The sequence below is a fragment of the Staurois parvus genome, unplaced genomic scaffold (assembly GCF_062004578.1).
Source record: "Staurois parvus isolate SC_StPar_1 unplaced genomic scaffold, SC_StPar_1.0 ptg001370l, whole genome shotgun sequence".
Taxonomy (NCBI): domain Eukaryota; kingdom Metazoa; phylum Chordata; class Amphibia; order Anura; family Ranidae; genus Staurois; species Staurois parvus.
The window spans coordinates 662,704-678,989 of NW_028319166.1; the positions used below are offsets into that span (position 1 = coordinate 662,704).

The following is a 16,286-nucleotide window of genomic DNA, read 5'->3' on the forward strand; positions in this document are numbered from 1 at the left end:
CATGTCAACGAATGAACTCTTAGATTGTAAGCTCCAAGGATCAGGGCCCTCCTAACCCTCTTGTATTGAACTATATTGTTACTGTATTGTCTCCCATCATATTGTAAAGCGCTGAGCAAACTGTTGGCGCTAAATAAATCCTGTATAATAATAATAATATGCGTTTCGTAGACACATTGCAGTGTGAATGGAATATAGCAACAACTTTTATTTGTCCTCCAGTCATTCCACACCCCTCCCAGATACAAACAACACATTGATAAAAGAAGGTCCACGATTCCTTATAAAGTTGGAAGAGCTGCAATAGCACATCACTCCCGCCTTCCATTCAACGCTGATCACATGATCACAGCCATTAACCGTCTGTCACTGTTGTAATCCAACCGGCATACCTGTGCCACAAAGACAGCCAATCACAGCTCGCTACTCTATCGTCAGCAGAGAGGAGCAGCTTAGGCTGCGATCCTACTGGTGGTTGGGTGAAGGGGTCCTATTGGTTGATCAAATCAGGGTGGGCGGGAATACAGGCGGCAGGGAAGTGTTGTCCCCGGTTACCAGTACACAGCTGTCGGCTCAGGCTGTAATCCTCAGTGTCCGGGCTCAGTACACGGGTATGTCACGTGAGCACGGCTCCGCTGCTGACGTTCCTTACATGCTGTTATTATGAGTGAACTTGTCTTCTTGTATTTATATGTGTAGGTCCCAGTGCTGGCCTAGAGAGCACGTCCACCAGCAGCTATGGCCCATCGCTTGACTAAAGAGGAGCTGGATGAGCAGTTTGAACAGTTTCTGAAAGAGGTAACCATGACTGCTTTCTGTTTGAATCGATTATTTCTGAAGGGCTCATTCACACTATAGCCACTAAGGTTTGGGTCACACCTGTGTGTGGCAGGGGCGGACTGACCATTTGGAAACTCGGGCACTGGCCGAGGGCCCGGGGTCAGTAGGGGGCACCATGAGATGCCCCTGGTACCTTTTTCATAGGCTTTTTTGAGTTTGGGCAAGGACACAGGGGTCCCATGATCCCCTATTGCCCGGGGGCCCCATGAGTTGTCAGTCCGCCCCTGGTGTGCGTGGTGCCGATGCGGGACCCGTACAAATACCTGCAGCCACACCACCCACACAGAGGAATGTGGGACCTGTGGGCGGGTACCATTAATTCTAATGACACGCCTCCCGCACTATAAGTCGCAACCGTACTGGGAACCTCCATTCCTGTACAGGCTGCGATTTCTCAGGAAGTGCAAGGACTTCTTCCCTGTGTGTCCTGGGAGGCCATTCAAATGAATAGATACTCGTGCCCGTGCAAATTGCAGCCCGCGTGGCCGCACATATGTGATCCTTTAGGAAGAAGGGTCAGCCGCACACCCGAGGATAGATGAATATAGTGTGTATTTATTGACCGATAGGACACACAAAACACCAGGACATGAATACAGGACTTGTTAACATGTTTCACAAGATCTCGTGCTTAATCATAAATCTGGATTGTTTGCCTGAGTGGTATACCTTTTGTTCTTTGCATATGTGATCCTGACCTAATGTGGATTTCAGTGCGTTTTCCAGTTTACAGAAACACACTACAGTCCATTTAACATGATTTCCTATGGATCTGATTTATCGGTGCCTTTTTTGGAATGGGTCAGGGACTGTTTTTCCAACTGCCAATTGCTTTTTACATGTAATAGACACATTGTTTTGTTTTGCATGTTTTCTTTTTTCTGCCAATGACTTTGATGCAACTTTGGATGGGAGTGACTTTGATGTGATTTGCATGCGACTTTGATGCAACTTTGGATGGGTGTGACATTGAAGCTACTTGGATGCAACTTTGGATGGGTGCGACTTTGATGCAACTTTTTTCTTGGGCTAATAGGAGCGTATAACAGTTCTGTTCATGTAGTGCAACTTTGATGTGACTTTACCCCAGGTTCACACCTAAGTGTTTTATGCAGCGTTTTGCAGAAATGCACTACAGTCCAATTAAAGCGGAGTTCCACTCACACTGTAAAAAAATAAAAGTCTGCAGCTGCAAAAACTGTAGCTGCTGACTTTTAAAAAAACAGCCACTCACCTGTCCCACGATCCTGCGTTGCCCCCGCCGCAGCCCGTTTCACCAGTCGTCCTGTATTCCAGGAGGCCAGCATCTTCATTGTGGGCACCCGGCTGTGACAGCTTACAGCTTCACAGCCAGGTGCCCACTGCGCATGCGTGAGTAGTGATGTGCTTCCTGAATGGCCCCGTCGTCTTCTGAGACTTGTCACGTGTCCCAAAAGACTTCAGGGAGGGAGGGTAGGAGGACAACTTCCGTTTCTGATCTCCTAGGCGATCGCAGTGGGACTGGGTACCTGTCAAATTTGGGTATCTGTTTTCCTCCCCCCGCTCCCCAAATGTGCCAATCCTTAATGGGGAGCGGGGGACCAATCTTTAAAGCGGAACTTCCCCTTTTGGGTGCAACTCCGCTTTTAACATGATTTTCTATGGGACACGTTCACATCTCCACATTTTCACCCAGTGTGTTTTTTGGAAATTGAATTTTTTGAACGTTTTTGGTTCTATAGACTTCAATAGAAATGCTGCAGAAAAGCATGTAGTGTGTTTTTGATGCATTGTGCATTTTAAATCTGCCTAGCAACAAGAAAAACACCCACAAATGCATTAAAACGCACTGCAGAAATTGATCAAACACAAACTGCATAGGTGTGAACCTAGCCTTACACTCTCTGGCCTTCAAGTCACTTTGAAGTTGCACTGCATAACAGAACTGTTATATGTTGACCGCTGCTCCAAGTAGAGAGACTCCCAATCTCCAAGCACAACTCCTTCTCTAGGTGCTAGCTCAGCTCGTGTGCTGCATAGATGAGAACAAAGGACGTCCGATCGGCTGCACTCCAAACAATCCACTTTATTGGACCAAGATAAAACCAATACAGACAGTGGAAATACAGTGGGGGGCTGGCAGGTAAACGCGTTTCACGCTAAAGATAGCCCTTATATATTACCCAGTAGACCCTTGTACAAAGTGTTGGTTTTAAGCAACAGCTGTTCCTCCTAATAAACACTGGGTCCACCTCCTGCTACATCAAACTGATTTAAAGGTAAAGACAGTTTTGTAACTAACAACAATTGTAACATACACAAAATACAACACACCAACCCAAAGGAAATGTGCAAGAATTCCCGTGTTGCACAATGGAGGTGACAAAAATAAAAATTAGAGAACTGTACTACTTTCCTACTAGCCAACAAAAAAAAAGGTTGCACCCATCCAAAGTTGCATCAAAGTTTCTTCAAAGTCACACCCATCCAAAGTCGCATCAAATCAATACTTTCCTATTGGCAAAAAATACATCAAAACCGCACTATGAAATCGCACAATCCTCAATCTACATAGGTGTCAACCTAACCTGAGGTTGTTCTACACAGATCACCGCAAGGGCTCATAAAAAAAACTAGTTTTCTGTGCCCTGTTCGCACCATATTGCTGCATTGAGCTGCTGTTTGGTGTGCTTAATCAAAATACAATGTGTGTGTGTTCACACAGTGCAACTCACTTGAATGAAGTGACCCTTCAATAGAGTGTAAAAAAGTGAACTGTGCCATGTATCGTACCAATGCATTGCACTGCACTTACACATGCATAACAGGGATGAGCTCAGCTGAGTTGGAACAGAATTCCTAAGTCATCTGAGCTATCACGCCTTGAAGCTGTCAAAGCTGACGGACATTCATAGACCGCTCAGGCATTCCCTGCTGCACGTATGCAAGTGGCATATATATATATATATATATATATATACAGTCAGGTCCATAAATATTGGGACATCAACACAATTCTAACATTTCTGGCTCTATACACCACCACCATGGATTTGAAATGAAACGAACAAGATGTGCTTTAACTGCAGACTGTCAGCTTTAATTTGAGGGTATTTACATCCAAATCAGGTGAACGGTGTAGGAATTACAACAGTTTGCATATGTGCCTCCCACTTGTTAAGGGACCAAAAGTAATGGGACAGAATAATAATCATAAATCAAACTTTCACTTTTTAATACTTGGTTGCAAATCCTTTGCAGTCAATTACAGCCTGAAATCTGGAACGCATAGACATCACCAGATGCTGGGTTTTATCCCTGGTGATGCTCTGCCAGGCCTCTACTGCAACTGTCTTCAGTTTCTGCTTGTTCTTGGGGCATTTTCCCTTCAGTTTTGTCTTCAGCAAGTGAAATGCATGCTCAAATCGGATTCAGGTCAGGTGATTGACTTGGCCATTGCATAACATTCCAATTCTTTCCCTTAAACTCTTTGGTTGCTTTTGCAGTATGCTTTGGGTCATTGTCCATCTGCACTGTGGAGCGGCGTCCAATGAGTTCTGAAGCATTTGGCTGAATATGAGCAGATAATATTGCCCAAAACACTTCAGAATTCATCCTGCTGCTTTTGTCAGCAGTCACATCATCAATAAATACAAGAGAAGCAGTTCCATTGGCAGCCATACATGCCCACGCCATGACACTACCACCACCATGTTTCACTGATGAGGTGGTATGCTTAGGATCATGAGCAGTTCCTTTCCTTCTCCATACTCTTCTCTTCCCATCACTCTGGTACAAGTTGATGTTGGTCTCATCTGTCCATAGGATGTTGTTCCAGAACTGTGAAGGCTTTTTTAGATGTCGTTTGGCAAACGCTAATCTGGCCTTCCTGTTTTTGAGGCTCACCAATGGTTTACATCTTGTGGTGAACCCTCTGTATTCACTCTGGTGAAGTCTTCTCTTGATTGTTGACTTTGACACACATACACCTACCTCCTGGAGAGGGATCTTGATCTGGCCAACTGTTGTGCAGGGTGTTTTCTTCACCAGGGAAAGAATTCTTCAGTCATGCACCACAGTTGTTTTCCATGGTCTTCCGGGTCTTTTGGTGTTGCTGAGCTCACCGGTGCGTTCCTTCTTTTTAAGAATCTTCCAAACAGTTGTTTTGGCCACGCCTAATGTTTTTGCTATCTCTCTGATGGGTTTGTTTTGTTTTTTCAGCCTAATGATGGCTTGCTTCACTGATAGTGACAGCTCTTTGGATCTCATCTTGAGAGTTGACAGCAACAGATTCCAAATGCAAATAGCACGCTTGAAATGAACTCTGGACGTTTTATCTGCTGATTGTAAATGGGATAATGAATGAAATAACACACACCTGGCCATGGAACAGCTGAGAAGCCAATTGTCCCATTACTTTTGGTCCCTTAACAAGTGGGAGACACATATGAAAACTGTTGTAATTCCTACACCGTTCACCTGATTTGGATGTAAATACCCTCAAATTAAAGCTGACAGTCTGCAGTTAAAGCACGTCTTGTTTGTTTCATTTCAAATCCATTGTGGTGGTGTATAGAGCCAAAAATGTTAGAATTGTGTCGATGTCCCAATATTTATGGACCTGACTGTGTGTGTATATATGTGTGTGTGTGTGTATGTGTGTATGTGTATGTGTGTATATATATATATATATATATATATATATATATATATATGTAACAATGGGCTGGGAAAATGTATCCACCACTTATGGTTAGCTATCAGCCTTGACAGTTTCTCAGAGGGATAGTTCAGGTGGGTTTGGACTCGCACACTCGATGAGAATATCGGACAAATGGGGATGTATACTATATGGAGGCAGATGCTCCATATCCTCAGTAATAGGAGAGGAGAGAAAGCGGCAGACGTTTGAAATGCCCACTGCTTTCTCTCCTTTCCTTGCAGGGATGACAGTTCGGGCTAGAGGGCTTTTGATGCCTTCTAGCCTGTACTGTCATTACTGCAAGAAGAGGAGAGAAAGCTGTTGGGATTTCAAATCCCTAGACCTGTGAAGTGGTTTTCTCTCATCTCCTTGCAGCGATGACAGTAAGGGCTAGACTGCATCTGATTGGTCAGCACTGTCCATGCGATACCTAACATTGAGAATATGGAGCATCTGCCACCATAGTATACAGTACATCCCCACACACCCACTCTCCACTGCGGGAAACCTCCCTGCACTGCTCCTGTGTGAACTCAGGCTATGACAGGAATTACATTCCTGGTAAAACAGCATGCTATTTTTACGGTGCAATTTGCATTCATACATTTTGTATAGATGCATTTCGCACTGTAAAGTATCAGTAATCGATATCGGCAAGTACTTGACAGAAAGTATTCCTCCTTACCGAATAAAAAAAAAAAAAAAAAAGGTATCAGTGCATCCCTAGTTACTAGAGTTACAAAAATTCTTGTAAGATAGAATACAACTCCCGCGATGATGTAAAGTATTGTTGTGTAATATATTCTTTCATTTCCAAGTATGCATGGGCTTGGTCACTCATTTTTTTACAAACAAATACTGTACTGATTACACAAAAATCGTTTGTTCTGTTATCTTACAAGAAACATTTTTGTGCTCGTCCCTTTGGATAATTTTGCATGAACCATCGTGATCAGCTCTCAAAAGCTGTGTACTAACAATCAGATTATTGGACGATCGCGTCAAAACTGTTTTTTTTTTTTTTCTCATTGTTTGTGCTAGGCATTATTCCTAGTACTCACTCCTGAGCTCATTACTGATGCACAACATCCATGCATTCATTTTAGAGGACAGGGTGGTGTGAACAAACTCTAACCTGACATACCTGTGCACTCTGTGCAGTATAAAAATTTGACATTTATAACCTGGCTGTTGGTGATTGGGCTGTTAGTACAGATTGATAACATGAATAGAAATAAGTCCTACAACCTCAGATTCAAGCCAGGAGGGCCCAATGATTAAAGTATATCTATAGCCAAAACTTTATTTGCTGTGATCTATCGGCCTCCTGGTCCGGTATCAAGCTTCCTTGATGACTTCTGTGCCTGGCTGCCTTACTTTCTCTCTTCTGAAATTCCCACTATCATTTTTGGTGACGTCATCATCCCTGTTAATCTTAACACTACTGCTACCTCTAAACTTCTGAGACTAACCACTTCTTTTGACCTAAAACAATGGACACATGCTTCTACTCGCTTGATTGGGAACTGCCTCAACCTTGTATTCTCCCACTTATGCACTCCTTGCAACCTCACAAACTTTCCTTTTAGAAAACTTAGTTATCTTAACCCTTCTCTTCTTTTTTTGGCAACAGATTGTCTCTATGACAAAATCTCAGCCCTATCTTGCCCCAACCTGGCCACTTCTGTTTACAATAGTACACTATTGTCCATCCTGGATACATCGGCCCCCCACTACATAATGAATTAGGCCCCGACCGCTACAGCCCTGGCAAGCAGACAATACCAGATGCCTCAAAAAACATAGCCGTGCTCTTGAGCGTTTAGGGCTTAATACTCAGACCCAGAAAGACTTTGACCAATATAAATCTGCCCTTCAAAGATACAATTCTTGTCTTCACACTGCCAAACAGACCTACTTTATCACTCTCATTAACACCCTCTCATGCAATCCCCATCAACTCTTTTCTACCTTTAACTCTCTACTTCATCCTTCTTTACCTCCACCCACTAACTCACTCACTTTCCAGGAGATCGCTAATCACTTCAAAAATAAGATTGATACAATTCGTGACGAGATCTCCACTATACAGATATTTCCCTCACCCTGCACTCCTTGTCCACCTGCGCAGTCTATACTTTCCTTGTTTAACCCAGCTACTATAGAGGAGGTTGGTAAACTTTTTTCTAAAGCCCACCTAACCCCCTGGACCCTGTTCCCTCGCAAATACTACGGTCACCCTCTGGCTCTATCCTTCATTCTTTAACTCATATCTTCAATCTCTCCCTTTCTTCTGGCATCTTCCCCAACTCTCTAAAACATGCGTTTAGTCACCCACATACCTTTTAAAGGCCTCACTGGACCCCACCAATCTTGGCAATGTAAGACCCATCTCCTTACTCCCTTTTGCCTCCAAACTCCTTGAACATCTTGTCTAAAACCGGCTGAGCTGCCACCTTATTGAGAATAACCTTCTCGATCCCCTTCAGTCTGGATTTCGTCCACAACACTCCACAGAAACTGCTCTTCTAAAACTCTCAAACGACTTACTAACCGCTAAAAGCAATGGTCACTATTCCATACTCTTTCTCTTGGACCTCTCCGCTGCCTTTAACACATTTTGACCACCCCCTCCTCCGAAAAAAAAAAAAAAAACTCCATTTACTTGGTCTCTGTGACTACTCTTCGTTGGTTTGAATCTTGCCTATCTCACCGCACCTTCAGTGTCACTCACAACTCTACTTTCTCCTCTCCTACTCCTCTTACTGTTGGGGTCCCCCAAGGTTCTGTCCTTGGACCTCTCCTATTCTCAATCTACACTTCTTCCTTGGGTCAGCTGATAGCTTCCCATGGTTTCCAATACCATTTCTATGCTGATGACACACAAACCTATCTCTCTACTCCTCAGCTCACCCCATCAGTTTCCTCACGTATCACCGATTTACTAACAGACATATCAGCATGGATGTCACACCACTTCCTAAAACTCAATCTATCCAAAACTGAGCTCATAATATCCCCCCCCCCACGTGCCTCTTCCCCTGATTTCTCGGTCAGGATCAATAGCACCACTATCAACCCATCCCTGCATGTCAGGGTGCTAGGTGTAACCTTGGATGCTGAACTAACCTTTCAGGCCCACATCCAACACTTGTCCAAATCATGCCGCCTCAACCTCCGCAACATCTCCAGAATACACCCCTTCTTAAATAATGATGCCACAAAGCTCCTAATTCACTCCCTGGTTATCTCTCACCTCGACTACTGCAACTCCCTCCTCGTTGGTTTACCTTTAACATAGGTTATCCCCCCTCCAGTCCATCATGAATACTGCTGCCAGGCTCATCCACTTTACCAACTGTTCAGTGTCTGCTACCCCTCTCTGCCAATCTCTCTACTGGCTTCCACTCGTCCAATGAATAAAATTCTAAATACCAACAACAACTTACAAGGCCATCCACAACTCTGCCCCCAGCTACATCACCAACCTGATCTCAAAATATCAACCAAACCGCTCTCTTCGATCCTCCCAAGATCTTCTGCTCTCCAGTTCCCGTGTCACCTCCTCCCATGCTCTCCTTCAGGGCTTTTCCAATCCTATGGAACGCCCTACCCCAATCTGTCTGGCTGTCTCCTAATATATCCACCTTTAGACAATCCCTGAAAACCTATCTCTTTAAAGAAGCCTATCCTGCTTCTACCTAGTAAACTGCCATTTATTTCCTCCATCAGCTCATCCCCCCCACAGCTATTTACGTTTTGTATCACTCAACCCTTCCTCCTAGATTGTAAGCTCTAACGAGCAGGGCCCTCTGTTTCCTCTTGTACCAAGTTGTATTGTAACTGTAATGTCTACCTTTGTTTTGTAAAGCACTGCGTAAACTGTTGGCGCTATATAAATCCTGTATTATGATAATAATATTTGTGGCTAATTTGGATTGTGTAGGTCTCCAAACTATGGCCTGTGTGCCCTCTGTTGTAATGGGAAACTCTGGAGGGATCCTGATGAAAGCAGAAACTCTTATTTGGGCCCCTTATGTAAGTTTGGACTCTGATTGGGACCCTTATGTAAGGGGGTCTTTGATGGGGACTCAGATATAAGGAGGCTGTTTGTTACGGAAGTATTTTCTCTGCTCTAAATTATATCTTCCTAATTTTCAAAAACCTCCAAGTAAAACTTATTAAAGTAGAACTATAGGCAAAACCTTTTTCCCACTGTGCATAGAGCAAGGGAGGGTTATAACCCCTGTCAGATTTTTTTTTTTTTTTTCTCACCATCTGTGTCCCATTGATTTCCCTTCACTTCCTGTCCCATAGCCAAACAGGAAGCAAAAGGAAGTTCCTGCAAATTATGAAAACTTCTTGGGGACCCCCAGCTCACCTGAACTAGTGTCTCTAATGTTTCCCCTCTGTTACTTTTCTGGGGACAGTCCAAAATGTGGGATTGTCTTTTACTTTCACTTTCAATGATGACGGTAAAAAGGACTAATAGAGAGGGTGAATCTCCCTAATGGGGGCACAGACCACAATAAACACTGACAGATGTTCTAATCCATCTCCACTCTATCCAAAACTTAAAAAAAAAAAAAAAAAAAAGGTTTTCCTTTAGTTATATTTTAATTCACTTTAATTTTGTTTCATTTATTTATAAAACTGATTTTTTGTTTTCGGCCCATAAGTATTTGAAAAACATACAATGCGATGCCACTGTCACTAAAAGGGTGGGGTTAACATTGCTGCCACTGTTATCAATAAAAGGGAGGGATTGAAGCTGCTGACATTTTCACCAGTAAAAGGGATGATACGTTTATTAAAATTGCTACTATTACTAATGAAGGGTGGGGTGAGTTATTACTACTGCCATTGTTACCAATAAAGGCGAGGGGACTATTTGTACCATGCAGGCAACTGCACTACAACCTGCATTTTTGGTTTCATTATCTTTGCTCTGACACCTACTGCAGATTGCAAGGGAACACTGGTCTCCTGGACCACGTTCTAGTGTGATCGGGCCCTAAATGCCAAGGACATGTTAACAGTGTCAGCAAGTGATGCGAAGGTTAACTTGACTATAACTATTTTGCCTACCTAAAATAATTTTAAAATATTCTTTTAAGGGCATGTAAGGCTTTTATTTGGTATACTGTTTTAATGAATACCTTGCACTGTGTTTATTATATGCAGACAAATGTGAATTATCTATAAAAATGTTGATGATAATTTAGAACAGTAATTGTATTTGACAACTGGAGTATAAAAAGTGGCACACTGCCATCTTAGGGCAGCAGTGTCATCTGCAGACTGAAGGGTTTGTTTCTGAATGAAGCCCTATAGCTGATATAGTGATCCCATGGCTAGGAACCAGGCTCATTGGATCCTGATTGTTTGTGGGATTTGGAGCTGTGAGTGACAGCCTTGGCTGAATGGAAGCAGTCATGCACAATACCTGTTGCTACCTGTCGAGATTGAAGAAGATGATTTAGATTAATATACATTTAGCAAAGGGCATTGTTATTTGAAACCTTCATCTGCAGACTGCATGAGGGAAGCAGTTTAAAAAAAAACATGGTAAAAAACAAATACAGATAAATACGTGCTAAATGTAGGTCACAGATGCATATCCTTCTATGTGTATGTTGCAAAGAGGACTCTGTAAGTCCATTTTCGCAGGTGAGGTACCTGCACAAGTCAGTGATGTGGCCATGATTATGGTAAATCCTGTGGTGAGCCCATAGTGTATGTAAGTAGGTTTCCACTGTGTTTGTGACAGTTGTAATTGTTTTGTCACAATTGTTTGGAAAATGAAGACATTTTTATTCCCACAAAGTTGTCATTTTATAAATTTATTTCTCACACACAGAATAGACATACTTATAATTACACCACAAAACACATTCTGCTATGCCTCCCGAGTATGAGGATACCACATGCATGAGTAGATTATTATTATTATTATTATTATTATTATTATTATTATACAGTATTCATATAGTGCCAAAGGGTTTGCTCAGCGCTGTACAGTAGCAAGGGGGACAGAACATGAGACAAGACCGTAACAATACACTACACGAGGGGTTCGAGGGCCCTGCTCTTTCGAGCTTACAATCTAGGAGGGGGGGGGAAGGTGGTACAGGAGGAAATGGCTGTGGGGGATGGAGTGGTGGGAGGAGTGGAGGAGGTTAGTTGTTAAGTGAGGTCAGGTGTTAGGTGAGGTCGGGGTAGACTTCCCTGAAGAGGAGGGTTTTCAGGGTGCACCTAAAGGTGGGGAGGGTAGGTGACCGTCTGATGGATTGGGGTAGGGAGTTCAAGAGGATGGGGGAAGTCCTAGAGAAGTCATGTAATCGGGCGTGGGAGGAGGAGACCAGGGAGCTAGAGAGTAGGAGGTCCTGTGTGGAGCGGAGGGCACGGGTAGGGTAGTATTTGGGTATCACGTCAGTTATGTAGTTTGGGGCGGTGTTGTGAATGGCTTTGTAGGTCAGAGTTAGCAGTTTGAATTTGATGCGTTGGGCAATCAGGAGCCAATGAAGAGATTGGCAGAGGGGGGAGGCAGATGTGGAGCGGTTGGTGAGGTGGATGAGTCTAGCCGCAGAGAGGGGTCCAAAATCCAACAAGCACCTTCAGGCTTTCTGGGGATATAAATTGCGCATCTAATTTCCTGACTACCTATCACATTGTTGGAGGCTCTGTAGCCCCAGGAAAGTGAAAACGCCCACAAAATAACCACATTTAGAGAATAAACACCCCCAGGGTATTTTTTAAGAGGCATGGTAAGTCTTTTGAAGAATTCATTTTTTGGCACAAGTTTTTTGGATATGCGAAAAGAAAATTCAAATTATATTTTTTTTTACACAAAGTTGTCAATTTAGTAAGATATTTCTCACACACAGCTTAGGCATACTTAGAATTGCAACCCAAAACACATTCTGCTACTCCTTCTGACTATGGAAATACCACATGTGTGAGACTTTTCAGTGTCTGGGCTGGTTATGTGAAGAAGGGTCAGCCACACACCGGAGGATAGATGAATATAGTGTATATTTATTGATCCATAGGACACACAACACCAGGACCTGTTAATGCATTTCACATGATCTCATGATCGCGTCTCACGCGATCTTGTGCTTAATCATAATTGGTTATGATTAAGCACGAGATCGTGTGAAATGCATTAACAGGTCCTGTATTCATGTCCTGGTGTTTTGTGTTTCCTATGGATCAATTAATATACACTACATTCATCTATCCTCTGGTGTGCGGCTGACCCTTCTTCCTGTTGCATCATGTGCGGTGGCGAGCCAGAGCCTGCACCTGTTGTGGATTGATCTGGAATGTTTGCCTGAGTGGTATACCTTTGTTCTTTGGACTGGTTATGTATCGGACATTGTATCCAGTGTATTACACAAATCAACCAATTGTGTCAAAACCAATGTACTGTAATGGTCGTGTCTGTATGAGTGATCGGGGAATATGGCTTAGTGTAGTGAGAAAATTAAAGTGTAAAGCAGTGCGGCGCTCAAACCAGCAGAAAAATGTTGCATCAAATCACATTTACTTATATTTAACCCTTTTACCACCATATATTATGTAGCCCAGACGGCCATAACACATATAGAAAATAATAAATAGGCTGGTGGTATCATACACTCAAAAAGCTTTTTCGTGCACTATAGTGACTTAAAACACAATACAGTGAATAGTGTCCATGTGCATAAGATATCATGCAGGTGTGAACTGCAGGTGCCAATCCGCAGATAGGTGGAGTGCCCCCTCACCTTCCTGCCCAGGCCCCTAAGGACCAATGAGCCTTTTGGTATATAATGGGTCTTTCCCCTGGAATTGGATGGATCCTTCAGATGGTGGGTCCTTCAGGTAATAATGGTGGGACTCCCCTCCTCTTATCTCTTATGTCGGATCGTTGATGGTATTGAAAGATACCCCTTCCAGTCACGCCAACCAGTTCAGAGTGAGGGGAAAGCCCTTCCCGGCTGTGTCACAACAGTTGGGTAACTAGTGCACTAGAAATATTGTGTAGTCTGATTTGGCCAATCCAAAGGAAAAGAAAAAATTATATATTTTATGATAGTACCCAACAGAATATGTCCACTTGTAGACCATGAAGCACTAAATTAGATGTTCTGCAAATAGCCTGCAATAGTAGGAGCAGGCTGATGGTCAGGCATGAACGGACCACAACACTAGGTGAAAGTAAGCCTCCAAGATGTAATCCAATCAGCATGTAAACACGAGGATATGAGTAGTAGTGCAGCCAGCGGGAATAAATCAGCAGTGAAATGCGAGTATCTGCCACAGCAACCCCAAGAGGGGGGGGGGAATTTCCGTCTGGGACCTGGTGATTGACATCTGTAGCAGCCAATAGCGATGCGGGTGGGGTAGCATGCGTGCCCCCAACCCGGAAATGCGTATCGTATGTATATGTGGTTTTGCGCAGCCCTGCCACCCTGTAGCAGTACTTCAGAATCTTATTCTTTAAAAGAAAAACGTTTTTTCATTTAGGTATACTTTAATGAAAACTTTTTATGGTACTCTTCTTGCTGAGTTTCCGTTGCATATTTTTCATTATATACATTGTAATTCAGATTGTAGAATTCATTTTACAAGACTGATAAAAGTAAAACAGACAGCACAGTGGCTAAGAGGTTAGCACTTCCACCTAAAAGCACTAGGGTTATCGATTTGAATTCCAACCATGGCATTACTTGTACGTTGCATGTTCGCCCTGTGCCTGCACGGGATTCCTCCAGGGACTCCGGTTTCCTCCCACACTTCAAAGACATGCTGGTAGATTAACTGACTTTTGTCTAAATTGGACCTCTGTGTGTGCATGTATGAACGTTGTGAATGTACAACCTTAGATTGTAAACTGCTGGAGGGCAGGGACTGATGTGAATGCATAATAAATATTTAAACCGTTGTATAAATTAACAGTGCTATATAAGTAATTGTAATAAATAAAATGCCAAAAGAGTATAAGTTCAAGCCAATTCTATACTCAGCATTACATTTTCATCCTTTACCACTAGGTAGCAGCAAAGGTGTATATTAGAAATTCTTAGATAAAATGCATGATTTTGTCCTGTACTTGCATTGCATGTAATTTAAAACCTCCTTCTTCTGTTTTATATTCTGTTTTCTGAAGTATGTTATGCACTGGGTTTTATGTTTGTTAAATTCAGTTTTTATTATCTGTAGTGTTTATTGCAAATCTTCAGTAGCAAACCTAGTGTGAAAATTGAAAAATGTAACAATACTTTGATATAATGTATGAAGCTATATCTGATATGAATATTAGAATTCATAGAAGGCTTAATTGCATGAGGCAGCATCTTATCTTTCTATTGTGAAGCTGAGAGATGGCACACAACAGTAATAATGTTATGTAAGAGAAACGTTTCGGTGGTATTTGATCGCCTCTGCAGGTTTTATTTTTTGCGCTATAAACAAAAGACTAACAATTTTGAAAAAAAAACGTATTTTTTTTTTCAGTTAAAAAAATAAAAATAATCAAATTTCATCATAAATTTAGGCCAAAATGTATTCTGCTACATGTCTTTGCTAAACAAAATCCCAAATACATGTAAATTAATTGGCTTATGTAAAAGTTATAGCATTTACAAATGGTGGTGTGTATGTATGTGTGTGTATGTATGTATATATATATATATATATATATATATATATATATATATATATATATATATATATATATATTGGTATTTTACTAGTAATGGTGGCAATCAGCGACTTATAGTGGGACTGCGGCAGGCATTCTGGCACTGGGGGGGAACTGACTTGGTGTCACTGACATCCCCAGTAACACCCATACAGTGATCAGTGCAATTAAAAAAAACAATGGCACTGGGCAGGAAGAGGCTAACGTGGGGTGATCAAGGGGTTAACTGTGTGCTGTTTTACTATGGGGGCTGTGTATGTGTTTCACTGTAAGCACATTGTTTTGTTTGGCTCTGCTATGCAGAGCCATACTAAGCAGTGTGCAGTAGCTGAGGGGAGAGATCTGTATTGTTTACATACAGGTCTCTTCCCCGTCGGAAATCCTTGGAGATCGCCGGGTGCAGGCGGGGAATCACCAGCCAGAACCTGGTGATTGACAGCCGAGGCTGCGAAAGGTAGGGCGCACGCACTGCGTGCACACGCCCCCTACCCGGAATGGCAAAATCACGTGTGTATATATAACTGATTTTGCGCACTCATGCTGCCCTGTAGCAGTATTTCTGTTATAGGAAAGCGGTTAAAGGCTAAGTTCACCTTTTGAAGCATGTTACACTCATATGTGACAGCGTGAAAGTGGGCAGAGGTTTCTTCTCCCAAAACCTGCTGTCACTTTTCAAAAACCGCATGGCTGTGCAGGGCTCCGTCCACACATCATTCATTTATACTAATCTGTAAATGAGAGAATTATAATTTCCATCTGCTACCAGAGTTGATGGCTTGTAGTTCTGAATGAACTGTAAGGCCACTGGTGAGCACTCTAGTGGTTCATTCACAAGCCCTGCAGCTTTCAAACAAACATGCTGTACAGAGGTTACAGGCTGAAAGCTAAAGAGCTTGTCTGCAGGTGTCTGACATTACACCCATTAATCTACTGATCATGGGTGCAATCCTTTGTAGATCCCTGCAGGAAAAAATATAATAAATGCACTTTTTTTTTTTGGTGAACTTATTCTTTAACTACATAGTAACGGTTTACCAGAACACTAGCTATCAGACTTTAGACATTGACAGAGAT

General features: G+C 42.5%; 1 protein-coding gene across 2 annotated transcripts in view; it reads left to right on the top strand.

Moving 5' to 3' along the window:
- The first annotated feature begins 515 nt into the window (after positions 1 to 515).
- The window catches only part of CEP162 (centrosomal protein 162), a 169,191-nt gene continuing 153,420 nt past the window's right edge, over positions 516 to 16,286 (top strand). For both annotated transcript variants that reach the window (XM_089661691.1, XM_089661692.1), the window contains exons 1-2: positions 516 to 611; positions 700 to 798. In XM_089661691.1, the coding sequence (XP_089517817.1) occupies positions 739 to 798 (60 nt within the window). In that variant the 5' untranslated portion in view covers positions 516 to 611; positions 700 to 738. The remainder of the gene's footprint in view (positions 612 to 699; positions 799 to 16,286) is intronic.